This window comes from Anolis sagrei, chromosome 4 (assembly GCF_037176765.1).
Source record: "Anolis sagrei isolate rAnoSag1 chromosome 4, rAnoSag1.mat, whole genome shotgun sequence".
Lineage (NCBI taxonomy): Eukaryota > Metazoa > Chordata > Lepidosauria > Squamata > Dactyloidae > Anolis > Anolis sagrei.
This window is the reverse complement of record NC_090024.1, coordinates 28,534,201-28,553,701: the sequence shown is the minus strand read 5'-3', so window position 1 is coordinate 28,553,701 and position 19,501 is coordinate 28,534,201. Positions and strand designations below refer to the sequence as shown.

Here is a 19,501-nt window from a genome sequence, read left to right as displayed (position 1 = left end):
CTTTATTCTTTTATCAGGTACTGTGCAGAAGGAACCACACAATACCCCATATTCCTACTGTATTTGCCAATGCACAAAGAAACCTCCAAAGCATTTTTCAAAAAAGGGGCACACATAATTTATAAGTTCTATTCCTTGAACTACCCTACTGTCAAGAATTTCAACAGTATTGGATTTAAATTTATTAGATTTTTTTCATATTAAACAGTGTGGCTACGTATAGATATATGCGCTCTGTTAATGTCAAAAAACCAGAAATCCGAACTTGCAAGCATTCATGGGAACATTCTCCAGCACTGCAAAGTTATTCTATGCAGTTGAATCAATACCTACAGCTTCCCCAATGGAGGGGGGGAAAAAATCTGATTTAGGGTTTTCTCTTTAAATGCCTAAAATAAAAGACGAATGCAAACAAAGATAGTCTTTCCAGGCCTATATTTTAAAATACCCTTTCACAAAATATAAGCTATTCAGATAGCAGCAAGGCTGGCTGTGCCCGGGTGTCATTTTAAGTCTGCAGACTAATGCAAATTGTCGATTCAATAAGCTCTGATAGTCTCCTGACCCTTCTTCACGGAAACATATGTACACAGGAAATGGACACTTCTGCTGCTCTGCAGTGACAATCGAAGGCATTACACACACAAATTAGAAGCAGAAGGGGGAATGTGAGGCGGCAGGCGGGGGGGGGGTGCATAACTTGGTTGCACAGTAATCTGTGGGTTGAGACTTGTTAGCAGCCAAAGAGAATTTTGAGAACAACTTTTCTTTAAAGTAAACCTCAAGATATCATATGATTGCATGGCAAGTATCCAGTTTCAAATGGCTTAACAAAGAACACTTTGTGTCCTGGGTGGAGCTTGAATCTACCCAGTTGTTGAGACAAAAGGATTACTGCCTCCTTCTCAAAGAGACCCGAAATGCAGGAAAACCTTTGCCGTCTTGCATTCTGCCTCTGCCTTTGTCTTAGGAGGAAAGTTAAACTATTTTTAGCAATGCTCTTGGAGAGCTGGTGAAATTAAAAGCCATATTGAGGGACAAATCAGTAGCCATATGGTACTAGCGATTTTGAAGCAAAGCTCCCCAAATAGAGTCAGCAGGGAATACTCTTGTAAAACCAATAATTATTGGTTGTATTATATATACTGTATTTTCCGGTGTATAAGATAACTCAGTGTATAAGATGACCCCCAATTTTTCCAGTTAAGATGTAGAGTTTGGGATATACTCGCCATATAAGACCACCCCTCTTCCAACGCACAAATTTTTAAAAACATCAGATTTGATTTCAATATGGTAATTTTCCTATTACCATATCTCCTTCTCTGCCTCTCAGATCTCGCACATGCACGCCTGTGCTGCTTCACTGCAGTTCTTAGGGGAAAAGATACAGTAACAGGATACAAGGGTGGGGCAAACAGGTGAAAGAGGCATATTTTTCTCATTTTTCCATACCCTGGGCATCCCAGACATCTGCAGCTTGCTTTGCCCTTCATTGATACCTTCCCAGTGAGGCCACCCCTCACCTCGCAATCGGGACTGTGTTGTCACTTCTTTCCACAAATCCTGGTGAGTGGATTTTCTTCTACCATACTTATACAGTGCCACCCTTGCAGATTTCATATGGTCGCCACATACAGTGGAGATGTGAGTGTTACCATTTTTGAGCTCCCCCCGCTATCTCCAGTCCAGCTCAGAAATTTTAGCATCAGCCTTATAAGACAACATCCAGCATATAAGACGATCCCCAACTTTTGAGAAGATTTTCCTAGGTTTAAAAGTAGTCTTATATGCCCAAAAATACATTAAAGGAAATAAAGGGTAGAAAAATGGAAAGGGAGGCAACTTGCAAAGTGATTTATATAGAACCAAAATTGCAAAGTTCCATTCACTAACAACATTTATTGCAGTAAGGTGACATTACTAAACTTGCTTCCCATTCTAATCTAGCATGTTTACATCACAAGGGTATTTGAAGTGCTGCTGACAGAGGGCACATCTACACTGACCACTTAGATTGGTATACAGCTGGATTAGCTCCATGGCGGCCAAATGACACATGGAATTAATCCAGGGTAGTATAGGGCAAGGCTGCCTTAATGTAGTTTTGCCCTGCACTTACCCAGAATCCAGAACATTTGGGCCAGTTTCGAAATGGAACCAGCCACAACTCTCCTCACTGGTATCCCATGTTTCCAGATGGCAGCTGATAAGTTAGTCTCATGCAAGAGACGGAGACTGATGTGACATGGAAGATGGCAGGGGATAGGCAGGGTGGCCGCCCAGCAGCGCCAAACCTCATGTCTCCACATCAACTGGAAGAATCCCTGTGTGATTCATACTCAGGTACCATACACCATGCCAGATCGACTCCAGATTATCTGTCTGTGTAAATCCACCCAATATCATCAGTAATGACTAGAGTGTATTTGATCCTCATTGCCTTTTGGGGAGAATTCTGCAGGGTCATTGGAGAAACACTTGCATGCCAAAAAAAAAAAAAGAGCTTTCAGGCTTGCAAAAAACAACAACAAAAAAAAAAAACAAAAAACAAAAAACACCAGACTTGTGGTGGTTTTATGGGGGAAAGACTGCTAGTACATCCAGTGGGTTGTATGAATACTATTTCAAACACATAATGTGGTGGAACACTAATATTAAATTATCTGCATAACTACTATAGTGCAATTATACCTCTTTGAACTAGACTTTATCACAAAGGTTAAGCCTGTTTCAGCTCTGTGTGAAGCTACTTTGAAACTGCAACTTCTTATATTGAGCTGTGGCCATAGCTGCAGTTCAAGTACCTACCCACCATACAATTATTGAGTTCATAGTTCTCTAATATGTTGATTGGAGCTCCCGGTGGTGCAGGAGTTAAACTGCTGAGCTGCTGAACTTGCTGACCGAAAGGTCAGTGGTTCAAATCCAGGAAGCGGGGTGAGCACCCGCTGTTAGCCCCAGCTTCTGCCAACATAGCAGTTCAAAAACATGCAAATGTGAGTAGACCGATAAGTACTGCTCTGGCGGGAAGGTAACTGCACTCCATGCAGTCATGCTGGCCACATGACCTTGGAGGCGTCTATGAATAATGATGGTTCTTTGGCTTAGAAATAGAGATGAGCACCACCCTCCAGAGTTGGACACAACTAGACTTAATGTCAAGGGGATACCTTTACCTTTGAATGTGTTGATTAGGGTATGCAGGTTTCAGCAACTCTGAGTAACACTTTCAATGACTCAGTTTTCCAGAGGGGTTGGATTTTCTGTTTCAGTTAACTCCTATATAGGTTTATGCTTTACAACTCCCTCATACGTGTGTTTTATTCGGTTACAAAATAAATCTTATCTACCACAGGGATAAATTAGAAATCATAGTCCAAATATCAGACATCTTAACAACTTGTTTGCAACAGAATGTGTTGTTGTTAACATAACTTTTGACATTGTAAGAAAACATGAACTTCATATGCTATGTCTGAAGCTATGTGCTGTTGCATGAAATATGTTTTTCTTATATTGTATTCAATAGGTATGGCCACACAATATAACTAAGCCTTTTGTCAGTGTTGTAGCCTAGCAACAGATAATACTGTTAGGCTACTGAATAGTTCTGGTTTGACAAGTAAGGGAGTATTTGTTGTGTTTATCATGTTTGCTAATGATGGGATCCTTTCCAAAGGACTTGTCTTAATCTTAATTAGAGTTTATCGGCTGAGGTCCGGGAGACATTCTGCAGGCGCTGATTTCGTAAATATTAAAAAACAGCACGTGGGGGAAAAAATCAGCAGAACTGAGTGATATTGGAAGCAACTGATTATTGCAAAAGAAGTATGAATTTCCAAAATGTAATAAACTTGAACGGGGGCTCTATGTTTTGCTTTCAACATCTACAGGGAAACGCACAGCAGTTTTGACAGCAATTATGAAGGTCATTTTTAAGCTTCCTGTTACAAGCCAGATCTTTTTCCACAAGATCCTGGATCATAAACAATACTAGGAACAGACCGTCCAGGCCTTCTTTTACATAGCTATTTTAAAAGAAATTGTCTTTTGACCTTTTCTGGAAAAAAAATGCAATTATACAGTGATAGAGCACAAAAGAGATTAAAGGTGGGGGAGGAGGAAGAGGAATCCTAAAATAGTCTTTCTTTTAGAGAAAACTTGCATTCTCCATTCCTTTTTCAAATTGCGGTTGCACATAGTGAGGTCAGAGTGGTTGATTTGCTTCTTTGCTTCTTTCCACCTGTTCCTTCTCCGGTCTTTCTTCCCATTTGCTATAACAAGCAGTAATTTATATAAAAAAGAAGGGTCATAGAGGTGAAAGATGATACCTGTGGGCCTAGAATCAAAATAACTGCACTACTGTTCTTGTAGTTATCATAATTATCATTATCCTTTGGGACTCAAAGTAGTTTACAACAGTTAAAATAAATCCTATTAAAAATTAACAGCATACAAAAGGTAAAGAGCAATTAAACCAATGTAAAAATTAAACCAGTTAAAACAAATTAAAGCAGCAGCAGCAACAACAATGAATAACACTCAAGCACATTATACAAAGACTGTTTCCTCTGGAAAAAAATATTGAAGGCTTGCTGGAATAAAAGGGTTTTTACATTCTCGTGGATAGATCATAAGAAGGGTGGCAGTCCAACCTTTCAGGAGTTCACCAGAGTCTGGGCATACCAACTGAGAAGCTCTCAAGTCCTCACCAATTGTACCCATGAGGGTGGCAGAACAGAGGGTAGGGACTCCCCTGAAGATCTTCATCTTTCATTGTCATGGGCTCATCTACACTGAACTTGTAATGCAGCTTGAAGCTTCAAACTGTGGCAGTTAGATAACATAAACCAATAAAGTGCACTGTAGTATGGGTAAGGGACATTAAGCAAAGTTGGGCAAAAGCTGAAAATAAGCTACAGGAAGCCTTGAAATAGGCTCCGCAGAATGTAAAGTGCATTGCACTCACCTTGCTGTAGAGCTTTGTAAAATTTGGAAGAAGGTAGTGGGGAATGGCCAAAAAATGCCCCAAGTGGTATGGGGAGCAGGGGGAGAGGCAGTTGTTCCCTAGATCAGATAATTGATTACTTTCAGTGCTGTCACTTTCCCATCTTATTTCCACCCCGTATTCCTCTAAAGTGTTTATGTGCAGTGGGTTATTGTAAATTTTTTCGGGCTGTATGGCCATCTTCTAGACGTATTCTCTCCTGACGTATCACCTGCATCTATGGCAAGCATCCTCAGAGGCTGTGAGGTTTCATAAACTCACAGGATGCTTGCCATAGATGCAGGTGAAACGGCAGAAGAGAATACCTCTAGAACATGGCCATACAGCCCGAAAAACCTACAACAACCCAGTGATTCCAGCCATGAAAGCCTTAGACAATACATTGTTTATGTGCATCTTGCCAGGAAATGGGGGGTGGGGTGGGAAACACATTTCTATTGCCATCAGGATGAAACATGGCACACTTGTAGGGAACATTTACAACTTTAAGCCTGCCAAAGTTCAAAAAGTTTTGGTCATTCACTGATTTTTAGATTTTTTTAAATGTTTTACATTTTTTTTTAAATTACAAGCCTGATCTTGACCATTGGCAATTACAATGCCTGGGTCTCATTTTGGAAACAACAGTAGGTTTGCAGGGTGGACTCTCAAAAGAACTAATGGAACAGGAGAAAATACAGGCAGCCCCCAAATTACAAACAAGATAGGTTCTGTAGGTTGCTTCTTAAATCAAATTTGTATGTAAGTTGTATGCAAGTCAGAACACGTACATTTTTAGGTGTAACTCCAGCTGTGTGTGCCCCTGTTCAGAATTTTTTTTTTGCTGTCTGTGTCCATAAGATTTCACCCAACTTTCTGTCCCTGGGATAATTGGATTTTGAGAATTGTGGCTTGTTGTGAAAACAAGGATTGGTGGGAAAACTTCAGATGAGACACCTTTTCCCCATGATAACTCTTTCAGGAATGAATTTCCCTTCCTGGGATAGAGTTCTCTCACTTCCGGTTGTCTCACCCCATTTCTTAACTGAGTTGTTTGTAATTTGGATGTTAATAACTTGGGGATTGCCTGTAATAAAAAAATGAGAATTTCACTAAAATATATATTTCAAAAATGGATTTGGGGAGATATTTTGGAATGGAGGTGTGGATGCTATTGCTTATAGAGGGTGATTGTGATGGGATTAGGAAGTAGCAATGAAGAAATCTTAAAAATGGGTAGAACTAGAAAATAATAAAATATTGGTGGCTGTAGTCTTCTCCAGTAGCTGGCAATGTTCAATTTTTGTTGGCTTATTTATATATAAGCAATGCAAAAAAAAAAAAAAAGACCTGCCCCATGAGTGTAATTAGCATTAACAAGACTATTTGAGTTCACCATAATATGTCATTGAGAAAAATAGGATTGTAATTTAAGAAATTGTTTTGCTATGTAGTATAGTTTTACTTCTATGGAATTAAGTAGTACATGTTTAAAGGAAATATTTTACATGCTCTTTCCTAACTGCCCAGGATTTGTGAAACCTCTCAGACCCGATTGTGTTGTGCTTCTTTGAAATCCATCTGTATTTTCATTTTGTACTTGCTTTATCAAATGCAAGATTTTTTTTCCACCTTGGAATGAAAACATTACAAATTTGCAGATTTCTAAGCAAGATGCACTTTGTTTTCCATCTGGTATATCTTTGGAGGTGTGAAATGGATATTTTTTTATGACAATTTCAAACTTAAGAAAAAATATTTTCCAGCAATAAGCATACATTCACTGCATATTTGCAGGTTTTATGGGCCAAAATCCTGGTAGCGAAGTATGTTGGCCTCATTATGCTAGTGTTGGCAGTGAGAGTAGGAGGAAAAGGAGTGTGGGTGAATGAAGAAAAGCACTGGGAAAATGTAGGTTTGAAAGTGTGGGTCCAATTTATACCTATTATGTCTTTTTTTGTCATTACAAAAGTTGGAATTCTCTTCTTTTTTCTCCCCAAAAACCAAAGTCTTCCCCAGGACTCCCTGCTGAACTGGTCAGCCCCCAATCCAGAGTTATTAAGTGGCTGGTGGAGAGTGCAGGCAGAAACCAGAAGAGTCTCTAGCCATGTCACCATAGCCAGATGTATAATGACATTATCTTCCAAGTGCTGCAAAGGACACTGCCAGAATTCAGTGCATCTACCTGGAGGGACATAGCCAAACACCTCTCCATCTAACCCTTTCCCATACACATTCCACCAGTCACTGAATTGTTGTGATATGGAGACTGTAACAATGAACCTGGAGAGTGCAAGATAGGAGCTATAATGTAATTCTGCTTGCACAATATTCATGCTTTCCTCCTGAATGGAAGATCTTAGTCTTTGATAGCTTCCTCATCAACAGAGTTTAATCATAAAAAAATAGCACCCAGAAATATGTTTGTTTTGTGCCTATGCACTCTATACCCCAAATTTACAAACCTAATGATTCAAAATTTCAAGTAAATGATTCAAATTTCCGTATATACTTGTATATAAGTTCGACCTCATGTATAAGTCAAGGGCAGTTTTGGGGGCCAAAATTATGGATGACCCTTAGATAATTTGAGGGTCATTCCACAGGAAAATCTCCAATTCTATGGAGGCCAATGGCCACTACTATGTTCCCATCCAGAAATTCAAAAAAGGCCAAAAGTGGGGCCAGAGCAGGAAGAGGAGAAGCTGGTGATTCTTTTAGGTTCTCCAAGGACAGACTAAGATCTTGTCTTTCACGCCTCTGCTCAGAGAAAGGGATGGTTACTATTTTGATAAGAGTTAAGGTGCACTAATAAATCAACCAGATTTTGGACAGCATTTTTTGACTTAAAGTTCTAGACTTATACATGAGTATATACAGTAAGCAAATCTTTAACATTTTTAGTCTGTTATTATTTACTGTAATTCAGAATATTTGTCAAATGTTTTAGCATTATTTTTTCATAAGCAATACATTATAAGTGTGAAAGCAAGGTTTGGTTTTCTGAGTTCTAAAAAGCAAGGAAACCTTGAAATGATAATACCCACAATAAATTTGGTCTCAGGTTGTGGCCAAATCCATCTGCATTCCTGGCAAAGGGTGAATGTGAAGAAACTTTTTCTGCTTTCAGACTTCTGTATCACTTTGAGACCTGGGAGCTCAGCCTTGGTTTGCACATACTGTCAATGATGTTGTTTTGTTTGCTCATCTTTGAAAGCTAATAGGACTGGATTAATTAATTGTCCAAGATTCCTTGAAAACAATGTCCTAATTCTTCTATTTAGCTGTTGCATATCATACACTGTTGTTATCTCTTCCACCAGATTTTTGCAACAAGTTGTTTTAAAACTGTAATCTCTTTGAGGAAGGGAAAAAAATGAAGTGTAGTTGAAAAGGCAGTTATGCTGAAAGATAAACATAGCAATATGACTTATCAAAATTGGTACCCAGTCGTGGTTTTTTTCTCCCCCATTGCCTAATTAATACAACACATAGCTTTTGCTATATATACAAAATTGGTGGAAGAAAAAGCTTTATATTATACAAAATATGCAACATTATTCCAGCCATCACTGTACCGGATAGGTATCTAGGCCTGAGAGTTGAGATAACGCCATATAAGTGCTTTCCCTGTCTAAACATGTTAAATAAATGAGCATTCACTATCACATTCAAATACATTAGTGCATTACTTGCATAGTTAATTTTCTTTTTAATGCACCCCACGTGACATTTAAACTATGGCTCTGTGCTATATCTCACTTTTTGAAGAAAGTTCCCTTTTTAAACAGTCTATTGAAAGAAGGTTTTATGAAACAGATATTTGGCATATCTGAAAAAGGAGATTTGGTTGGCAGCTGATGTGGTGATGCTTACATGTGGTCCCGCTTCCACCCCTCCCCGAAATATGATAGCAAATACCAGCAAAATCTAAGAATGTCTTTATGAGAATCCCTAACTATATTTTGCAAGTCTTTGCTACTAGATTCTTTCAGATAGCTTGTTGGAATAAAGATTGCATTAAAAATATTGCAGCCAAAAATGCCTTCAATAGATATAGATATGGTCAGGGTGGTGGAAATAAACAGAAAGTTCAGGAAGAATATTAACTGCTTAGAAATAATTTATTTATAATGATAGCCATGTTTGTAAAACAATGCTTGTGTCTGAGTGAGAGTAAACCATTCAAGAGTTACAGAGGGTTTGTAAACCATTCAAGAGTTACAGAGGGTTACAGAGTAATACTGTCATTAATTGTCACTATTGCTTGTATAGTTTCCAGCTATATTTTCATCATGGCTGCCTCAAAGTATTCTTGAACACTTCTGTCAAAGCAAAAATACAACTTAAAAGGCAGCACGTTACCTTCTTATTCCATAATTGTTGCAAACTAAATGTTTCTCCCTTTTTTGTGCTATGTTTGTGTGCAGGAGGCCAGCTTTGGTGCACAACGACAAAAGCCATTGCAGAGGGAGAGGAACTCATTGCCTTTGTTGTGGATTTTGACTCAAGATTACAAGCGGCCAGTCAGATGACTCTTACTGATGGGATGTATCCTGCTCGATTGCTGGACTCCATACAGTTGCTCCCTCAGCAAGCTGCCATGGCATCCATTCTGCCAACAGCTATTGTGAATAGTGAGTGTACTAACACCATATTTTCTCTGAAAACAGTTAATGAAATCAACTTTGTTATACTCTGGTCTCATAGGAAGAGCAATCTGTTTGATCAATATTATTATTCTATAACTGAATCTGCATATGCTTTGAAGCCAAGAAATAGTTTTCTGGGACTATTCAACTACAGGCAACCCCCAAGTTACAAACGAGATAGGTTCTGTAAGTGTGTTCTTGCAAGTTACCATACAGTCATATTCAAGGACCTAGAAAATTCCTAGAAAAGCTATTTCTCTAGGAATTTTCTACGTCCGTCAGGGCAATTATATGGTAACTTCTGGTAGATGCCATTCATTTCAGTAGAGGTCACTGTTATCCTATTTTCATGATAAAGATTCTGTAGTAAATCCAGGAACTTGTTGCCACAGTCATATGTGCTATTTGTCTCTTAACAGGTTTAACATCAAAAACATATGGAGAGTTTTCTAATTCGTTATGATATTTCTTTAATGTTCATGCACCACTGTGAACTCTCAGAGGGCATGAGCCAACAAAAGGATTGTGCAAGCAATTGATACAACTCTGCAATATCATTTTTGATATATCTGAAGGATGTGGATAACAAATATTGATGAAGTAATAGGCAAAGCTGCTGTTTATTAAAAGCTGAAATACATTCCTTTCCTTTCCTTCTCTTCTTCTTCAGCATGAGTTAACACTATAAATTCTCTTGAAAACTTTTCATATAGCTCAACTTACAGGAATTTCCAAACCAAACACAAATATTGTCAAGTGAACAATTCACTGTACTGTACAAAATGAAACATTCAGTTTACAAGGATGCTATTTAGGGACATTTGCTGAGTTGAGCTTTCTCAGACACTTCTGAGAAACTTGATATATCTTGATATATCATTCCATTAAGGAATACATCAAACACATAGTGATTCCAATAATATGTATAAAATAAAGCAAATTATGCCTCTTCATATATATATATATATATATATATATATATATATATATATAATTGAAGATTTTTTTTGAATAAAGGATACATCGTGCAAATTATGCGCAGATTATGCCTCTTCGATGTGACTTCTCAATTGAACAAACTATTTATTTAAAAACAGGTATATTTTAAGGAACAGGGTGTTTTCTGGAAAGGAACTCACAAGTTGAGGTCTTTTGCACTCTCTCAAAAAGTGTACTTCTCTTCTGACAGGCAAATACTTTTTGTTCCACCAGACATTCTGGAATGAGTTGCCATTTTACTATACCTTATATGTAGCTTATTTTGTCTTTAAAATGCTTTATTTTAAATTCTTCTGTTCCTTTGTTCAACTCAACGGTTCTTAACAAGCAGTGAACAATTGTTGTAGTTTCCTAGGGACATGAGCAACACAAAGCTCTCTTATATGGGTTCCTCTGATTAGTTCCCTAATCATACTACCAGGGAAATTATAATTCATGACTATAAAACAAGGTGTTTTCTGTTGTGCCAGGTAATTTTTCTAGAAGATATGTTATTTCTAGGTAAACAGTTGAAGTTAAATGAGAGTTTAAAACAGACCAAGGATGAATTCATGTGGAGTCAATGTGACATAATCTGTGCCTGGTACAATACTGCTGTTACTAGTGTTTGTGGTTTGCATGAGGCACATACATATCTAGAGCTATCAATTACCACCACCACATTTTCTTTTGCACTGTGAAGACAACAATTTACATTAGTTCAGAGCATGGCTGGGTGTGTGTTTTAGTCTACAATCCTATTTCTGATTTGTTTCCTTTCTATATTGTTTAGATTCCTCCTTGTTAGCAAATTATTTTCATCCCTATTTCCTCAGCCACATTATTTGGTTGATGTGTGGTGGCCATCAAGGGGAACTATCCACACTGTGACTTCTTCAGTTGCTTTCACATCCACCTTTGCTTTTGTTTCCCAAGGAGGAGAGCCCTTTGGTACTGAAATCATTGCATGCATACAAAGGATCCTTCTTAGCTTTTCCCATGATAGGAGGGATCAGGATAGGATAGGAACATTCTGAAGGAAAGAAGGAGTAAGTTGCACTGCAGATGACAGCAATCACTTTTAAAAAACATATTTTATTAAATGTATTAAAGACATACATGCATTGATAACTAAAATATAGAAAACACCTAACAACATAAACAAGAAAAAGGAAAAGTCCGATTGGATACAAACCTAACTTCTCTACAAAAACTATCACCCATACTTACCCTTCACTTTTTCTTTCTCTGGCCCTCTCAGTCATTCTCTGTGTATATTTGTATGTGTGTTAAAAAGTTGACTTCCCATTTGTCAGTTGAAAATTTGACTTCAGATGGATCTTTGATGTTTTCCAATATTCTGCACACAATATTTGTGCTGCTATCACCATGTGCTAAGCTAGTCTACCGACCGCTTTTTTTGTCAAAATAAAAAAAAAGGACAGCGTTTAGTTTTGAAAAGGCACATCTTGAACTGACCCTCCATAAAAATTAAAAAAATGAGACTGTATTTTCCTTCCCTGCCTTCTCAACCCCACTTCCATCAAGATTAATTGGCAATTGTATGAGCATGCTCCTGAAGTAAGTGGGACTTACATGTGAGTAGAGACATATTGGATTGTGTTATATTCAGCTTCAAAAGACAAGGAGTTATTTAAAGGCAAGCATTTAAAAATGAAACAATCCTTTTAGTAGGGTAAAAAATGAAGATGTTAGAGTCACATTTTGTCTCAAATATTACACTGTGGTCAATCAAGATGGTATTGAGGCTACCCCTTAATATATTCTCAGGCTTAAAAAAAGCATCACCCAGCTTAACATTGTGACAAATTTGGGGAGAGGAAAGGACATAATTTCAACCATGGCAAGCACACAGTTTTGGCACACAACATTATTCCCTTCCTTAATCACTCCCATTTTGAGAGAAGCAAAACAATTGAAATATGTGTTATGGGAACAAGGGAAACTTTTTCAAAAAGAAATACAAACCAATGCGATGTTTAAAATAAAACTACAAAAGAAGTATGTATCTGTGTGGCATTTGTCCAGACAAACAAACAAACAAGTAAATTACTTCTCACACCTGTTTCCTTTTCATCTTATATGTCTTGTTTATTAATTGTGTGTTGTGCTATCATCCTGTGGCTAAATGGGTATTTTTAAAATAAGAAGATCAAACAGCTTAAACTTGTTGCACTAAGACTTGTCGGCAGGAATAAACTGTGGCTTATTTGCACCTGTTCTTTTTTTTTTCATAGAGGATATATTCCCCTGCAAATCCTGCGGCATTTGGTATCGGAGTGAGCGAAATCTGCAGGCTCACCTCATGTACTACTGCAGCGGGAGGCAAAGAGAAGGAGCTCAGCTATCAGAGGAGAATGACGAAAGTATGCAGCAGATATCTAGCATCTGCCCCTTTCCACAGTGCACCAAAAGCTTTTCTAATGCAAGAGCCCTGGAAATGCATCTAAATTCTCACAGTGGTATGTGAAATATTTGCTTCATTGGAGTCAGCTTTTCTTTCAACACTTTCCCCAAAAGTTTTAATACTGTGCCCTAGAGAAATTGTAAAATGCATTGAACTCAACATCTCTAGTACATATCTCTAGTACTTATATTATTTATCTTTTCTCAGAATTTAAGTTTCATGGAAGTTGTATTCTTTTCTGAAATAAATATCTGAATAATGTGTTTATATAGGCCAAAATGTGTTGTGCCAGATGCTTGTTAAGTTTATCTAAATCTTAGGACTTAAAGTTCAGTGAATGTAACCTTGTGATGGGGACTTCCATATTTGTGGTCTTTGAACCATAACAGAAATCCTATAGCTCATGGGCTGCATAAAATCATTTAGATGTGACTTCAGCATAACTCTTTGGACCTGCTTCCCCCCGCCCCCCAAAAAAAGAAAACTCCCAATCTCAGCTGAAATACACTTTTAAAGTAAACAACAAAGAACTCAAAAACTATTAAAAATGCTTGACAAGATGTTCGTCCTGGTAGTTCGAGGGTCTCCCTCTCTGGATGGTTCTAACAGACACAAATGTAGGATAGAAAAAGTATGGAGAATTCTGTTTTTGCCTGCATTGTGGCCCAACAGGGATGCTCCAAGTGTCCTTGGCAGCAGGAGGGTACCTCTACTGTCCAATTGCACTGAAGTCAGTTTGACGCTGCTGAGCAAAGACCCAAATGACCGCCTTTTCTTTACCCCATTACTGCCAACTAAAAGGATGAAAAGGGACCTACTACATTGCCTGCAGTTTATCTTCTGTACCGAAAGAGACTATAGGCCCTTCCACACAACCATATAACCCAGAATAACAAGGCAGATACTACACAATATCTGCCTTGAAATGAGTTATCTGAATCCACACTGCCATATAACTCAGTTCAATGTGGATTTTATACAGCTGTGTGGAAGGGGCCTGGAAGGAACAGGGGGAAAGTGCTGAAAAAAAGAAAAGAAAGTAATTACAGTTCATGGTCGGATTGTAGACACACCCAGGTTTCAACTAGAATATCTCAAAATGTTCAGGAAATAGTTTAAAAAACATGTTTGTTGAATGTTGGAAAACGCTAATGAATATTGTGGACTTAATTAATTTATTTATTTATTTACTGTCCTTGTATACCGCCGTTTCTCAACCTAATTGGCGACTCAACGCGGTTTACAACAAAATATACAACAAAATAAAACATCTTTGGATGTTTGTGTAAGAATCTGTGCAAAATTTGCACATGATTGTTTTGCACTTAGAATGTTATTTTAATTAAATAATAATAATAATAATAATAATAATAATACCTTTATTTATATCCTCCCACTATCTCCCAGAAGGGACTCAGAGCAGCTTACAAAAGCTCGTATTAATGTTGTAAACTTAAAAGTACAATAAAATACATAGGCATTTATAAAACAGCAGTGTCAATAACATAAAACAAATATACATAAAAGCAGTGTATAAAAATCCCTACTAATTTAAATAAAATATTCAATTTTGTGCACATGAAATTGCATTTCTGTCTGGAGACATTTCCTTGCAGAACGCATTAATATTTCTGTATTGAAATACAGTTATCAATGCAGACTAGACTGTTTTCTGCACAGAAAATGCTGTATTTGGGAATTTATGATTGATTTGCATAGAAAACAGCACTTTTGCATATAAAACCATTTTCTGCAGTAGAATTTTTTACTCAGAAAATGCTGCTTACTTTGCAGAAAATTGTGTTTTCTACACAAAGCAATCAAATGCAGATTTTGCACAGATTAAGTGCTTAGTGAAAGGAAAATTGAAGAAACTGCTACCCTCAAAAAGAAATGTAGTGAAGAATTCCATCTCTAGATCCAGCTTGACTGGACTATATAAATGACATTAAGTGGCAAAATAAATGTTAATCGTATTCTAGCACATAATCATAAAATAATTAGAATGATGGAATTATTTTTATATTAACGTACTATTTTCATTTAGATTCACATCTAAGGCTCCTCAGCTGTTCCCATAATCAAAAGTAATGTAGGGGAATGAACAAGGACAACCTTCCTGGTGGTAGCACTCTACTGAGAAAAAGCCCTCTTCCTTACAGAGCTTCACCCAGCAGCTACTTTGCTCATACCAACCACAGGCAATTTCCTTTTGGTGTTGCCAGGCTTTTAAACAGATTTAAATTTTCACTTCAAGAAACTTTTCTGAGCTTTCATTAATTACCATTTATACTGTAATATGGTGCTTTATGATTTCAACATAAATTAATAAAATATTTTATATTACAGAGGACAAATTTAATTAATTATATATATTTTTATTTTATGCTTTCACAGGAGTAAAAATGGAAGAATTTCTTCCTTCTGGTTCTAGCCTGAAATGTACAGTTTGCAACTACACCGCCGACTCTGTGATTAACTTCCATCAGCATCTGTTCTCACATCTCACGCAAGCTGCCTTTAGATGTACTCACTGCCATTTCGGCTTCCAAACACAGAGGGAGTTGCTACAGCACCAAGATCTGCATGTCTCTGGCAACAAACTGCAGAGAGAGAGTGATACGGAGCACTCTCCAGCAGGCAATGAAGAAACTTTGCAGGGAACTGCAGACCTTCTGGGCAGAAATGATAGTTCTCAAAGCCAAAAGGCAATGCAGACTAAAGATGCAAGCTCTGACACTGAGCTTGACAAATGTGAAAAAAAGACGCCCCTTTTCCTTCCAAATCAGAGGCCAGAAATTCAGTCTGCCACAACTAAGCAAAGCTTTTCCTACACAAAAATCAAATCAGAGCCATCTAGCCCAAGGCTTGCATCATCTCCAGTCCAAGCTAACCTTGGGCCTTCTTTCCCCATGGGACCTTTTCTTTCCCAGTTTGCTTTTCCCCAAGACATTACAGTAGTTCCTCAGGCTTCTGAGATCTTAGCTAAAATGTCTGAGTTAGTCCATCGAAGGTTAAGGCATGGAAGTAATAGTTATCCCCCTGTAATTTACAGTCCACTCATGCCAAAAGGAGCCACATGTTTTGAATGCAACATAACATTCAACAATTTGGACAACTACCTGGTACACAAAAAACACTACTGCAGCAGTCGATGGCAACAAATGACAAAGTCACCAGATTTTGGCAGTGTTTCAGAAAAAATGCCTGAGTCTGTAAGCCCCAACAATGCTCAAAATTCTATCAACATTTTGAGTACCACACCTCACTCTTCAGACCCCGAGAATCAGCTTCTTCAGGCCTCTTGCATCAACTCCTCCTCCGTATTAGACATGATGGGACAAAATGGTAAAGGGCATGAGAAAGATTTTTCAACACAAGTTAAGAAACTTGCAAATGTAGCCAACAGTGATGAGAAAATGAATGGGAAACCAACTGATATTAAGAACCCAACTACTACTCCATTAATAGATGGAGAAAGTGATCCTAACAAAACCACATGTGAAGCTTGCAATATCACTTTCAGTAGGCATGAAACATACATGGTTCACAAGCAGTATTACTGTGCTACACGTCATGATCCTCCACTAAAAAGAACAGCTTCGAACAAAGTGCCTGCCATGCAGAGGACAATGCGGACACGCAAGCGAAGGAAGATGTATGAGATGTGTCTACCGGAACAAGAGCAAAGACCACAACTGGTCCAGCAACGTTTTCTTGAAGTAGCCAATCTTGCCAATCCTTGTACATCTTCTCAAGAACAAACAGATGGTCTTGGAGAGTGCTACCATCCACGCTGTGATATATTTCCAGGAATAGTCTCAAAGCATTTAGAAACATCATTGTCCATTAATAAATGTGTCCCAGCCTCAAAATGTGAAACACCACATTCCACCATTTCCTGCTTGGAGATGGACGTTCCAATAGACCTTAGTAAAAAATGTTTGTCCCAGTCTGACAGGACATCCGCTTCCCCCAAAAGATTGCTGGACTACCATGAATGCACAGTGTGCAAGATCAGTTTTAACAAAGTAGAAAATTATCTAGCCCATAAGCAGAATTTCTGCCCTGTAACCGTGCACCAGCGGAATGAAATGGGACAACTTGATGGCAAAGGGTTTCAAAACCCAGAAAGCGAACGGAACAGCCCTGAAGTTAGTTATGAACGAAGCATAATCAAATGTGAGAAAAATGGAAACTCAAAACAATCGTCTCCTAATGGAAACTTGTTTTCTACGCACTTAGCAACTCTTCAAGGACTTAAGGTCTTTAGTGAAGCCGCCCAGCTTATTGCTACAAAAGAAGAAAACAAACACTTGTTTCTTCCACAATGCCTTTACCCAGGAGCAATAAAGAAAGCGAAAGGAGCAGATCAGCTTTCTCCCTATTATGGAATCAAGCCAAGTGATTACATTTCTAGTTCCCTTGCTGTTCATAGTAATGATGCAGATCAGAATACAAATGCAGAAGGTGAGTCTCTCAAGGGTCAGACCTCCTCAAATGGGTGCCCTGTACAGAAGAAGGAATCTCTTCCACTATTGCCCAAAAACAGGGGCATGGTTATAGTTAATGGTGGACTAAAACAGGAGGAAAGGCCTGCAGCAAACTCACAGCAGGAGAACATTTCCCAGAATCCACAGCAGAGTGAAGATGGACACAAATCTCCATCTTGGGCTTCAGATAATGCGTTAACTGCCAATGAAAATGTCTCTCCAACTATTCCTGTAGCAGAAGAACAATTATCTAATATAACAAAAGGTGTGAATGGCTCCACTCAGGCTCCAACTAGTGGAAAGTATTGCCGCCTGTGTGACATCCAGTTTAACAACCTATCAAACTTTATAACTCATAAGAAGTTTTATTGCTCGTCACACGCAGCGGAACATGTCAAATGAAAATATTTGGTCCACCTTTCGTACCTGTGTTTAGTATCTTGTTCCATACAAGTCTGAAAGAGAGCTGTTTGTATTACTTCTGGACAATCAGGCGTTAATTCATTATTGCTGAGTTGAAGACTTTAACGGTGTACTTCCATTACGGTCCATTAGTAAAGTGTATTCTTGGTGCCATTTTCAAAACAATTAATTTATTTTACCAGCAGTATTCATAGCTGTAGTTATTTTTTATTTTTAAAAAACTTTATATTAAAGTCATTTGTAATGTTATTGTATAGTTATTGTGTAGCACATATGGTTTGCACTGTATAGTAGATTTTAAAGAAAAATAGTCTCAAACTATACGGAAAAGCATTTTAGAAATAGCTTCAAAAGCACCTGTGTATCCTATTTTTTTTCCTTATATGCTATTGCAGATATATGTAGATGCTAAAATATAACTTGCAACAAGTTTCAACTATGCTGTAAAGTTCGCCTTAAAATTTCAATTTTTTGATGAATTTGGCTCAGTTTGCACTTTATATTTTAGCAGATACGGTACCTTAGTCACTAGGCTTTGCATTTGTATGTAGCAGTATGTTTCTGTCTACTTTCTTAACCCGAAATGTCCGTTAAAATGAAGATGGCAATTTTCCCCTTGTATAGTACTTGTATTTTCTTTCGCTGATGCATCTCTGTCTCAATTTTTAAACCTTTGCTGTTAAATGCAATACTTTATAAAGAATGAACAAAAATTACTGGAAGCAGTATTGTAAGTAATGAGGTCATATCTATCAGTTTTATCTTTTGAAAGGCACAGTCAAAATGAAATCCTTAACTCAATGCTGCAAGTGTGAATCTAATTCATTTATAAGATATATTTAAATATAAAAGTAGCAATACTGCAACTGGTGATCACAGAGATAAAGTTCTACTTCTGATAGAAATAATTTCTCAACAAATGTTGTTACTATGCATGTATATGGATGGAATAAAATTCCAGATCGTCAGAGTGGTCTGGCAGTAATTTATTCATTTGCGAAGGCTTCTAAAGCTCAATAAATCAAGTGACTGGTTGGGGAATATACTTATACCATATGCTCTGCTGTTAATGCCGATATCCCAAAAAAGCACCATGCAAGAATGGAGACGAACAATCTGTTCAAGCTACAAGTTTTTTGTTATTCTGAGAAGCAGTGGTCAAGGTTTTTTTTTAAATCATGTCAGAGGCAACCCGAGATACTGCAAGTCGCTTCTGGTGTGAGACAATTGGCCATCTGCAGAGACGTTGCCCAGGGGACATTTGGGGAACTTCTTTCCTGTCACCGCATGGGAAGCTGGAGCTGACAGAAGGGACCTCACCCCATCTCGTGGATTCAAACTGCTGACTTTCAGGTCAGCAGTTCGGCTGGCAACACCATGGCTCCTTAGTGGTCAAGTTAAACAAGCAGCATTCTGAAGACTTACATACCCAGACGAGAGAGATCGTACTTCTGCTGATGAAAGAGATCTTGTATTTTCTTATAGATGTGTGTCCCTTTCTATGTAACATGCTATTTTAAGGACTAACAGTCCCAGC

The 19,501-nt window shown here is 37.9% G+C and overlaps 1 protein-coding gene across 2 annotated transcripts in view; it reads left to right on the top strand.

The window, feature by feature from the left end:
* Positions 1-18,932, top strand: part of ZFPM2 (zinc finger protein, FOG family member 2) — a 358,910-nt gene extending 339,978 nt beyond the window's left edge. For both annotated transcript variants that reach the window (XM_060775763.2, XM_060775762.2), the window contains 3 exons: positions 9,421-9,627; positions 12,879-13,103; positions 15,446-18,932. In XM_060775763.2, coding sequence (XP_060631746.2) covers positions 9,421-9,627; positions 12,879-13,103; positions 15,446-17,943 — 2,930 coding nt within the window. In that variant the 3' untranslated portion in view covers positions 17,944-18,932. The remainder of the gene's footprint in view (positions 1-9,420; positions 9,628-12,878; positions 13,104-15,445) is intronic.
* Positions 18,933-19,501: the final 569 nt, after the last annotated feature.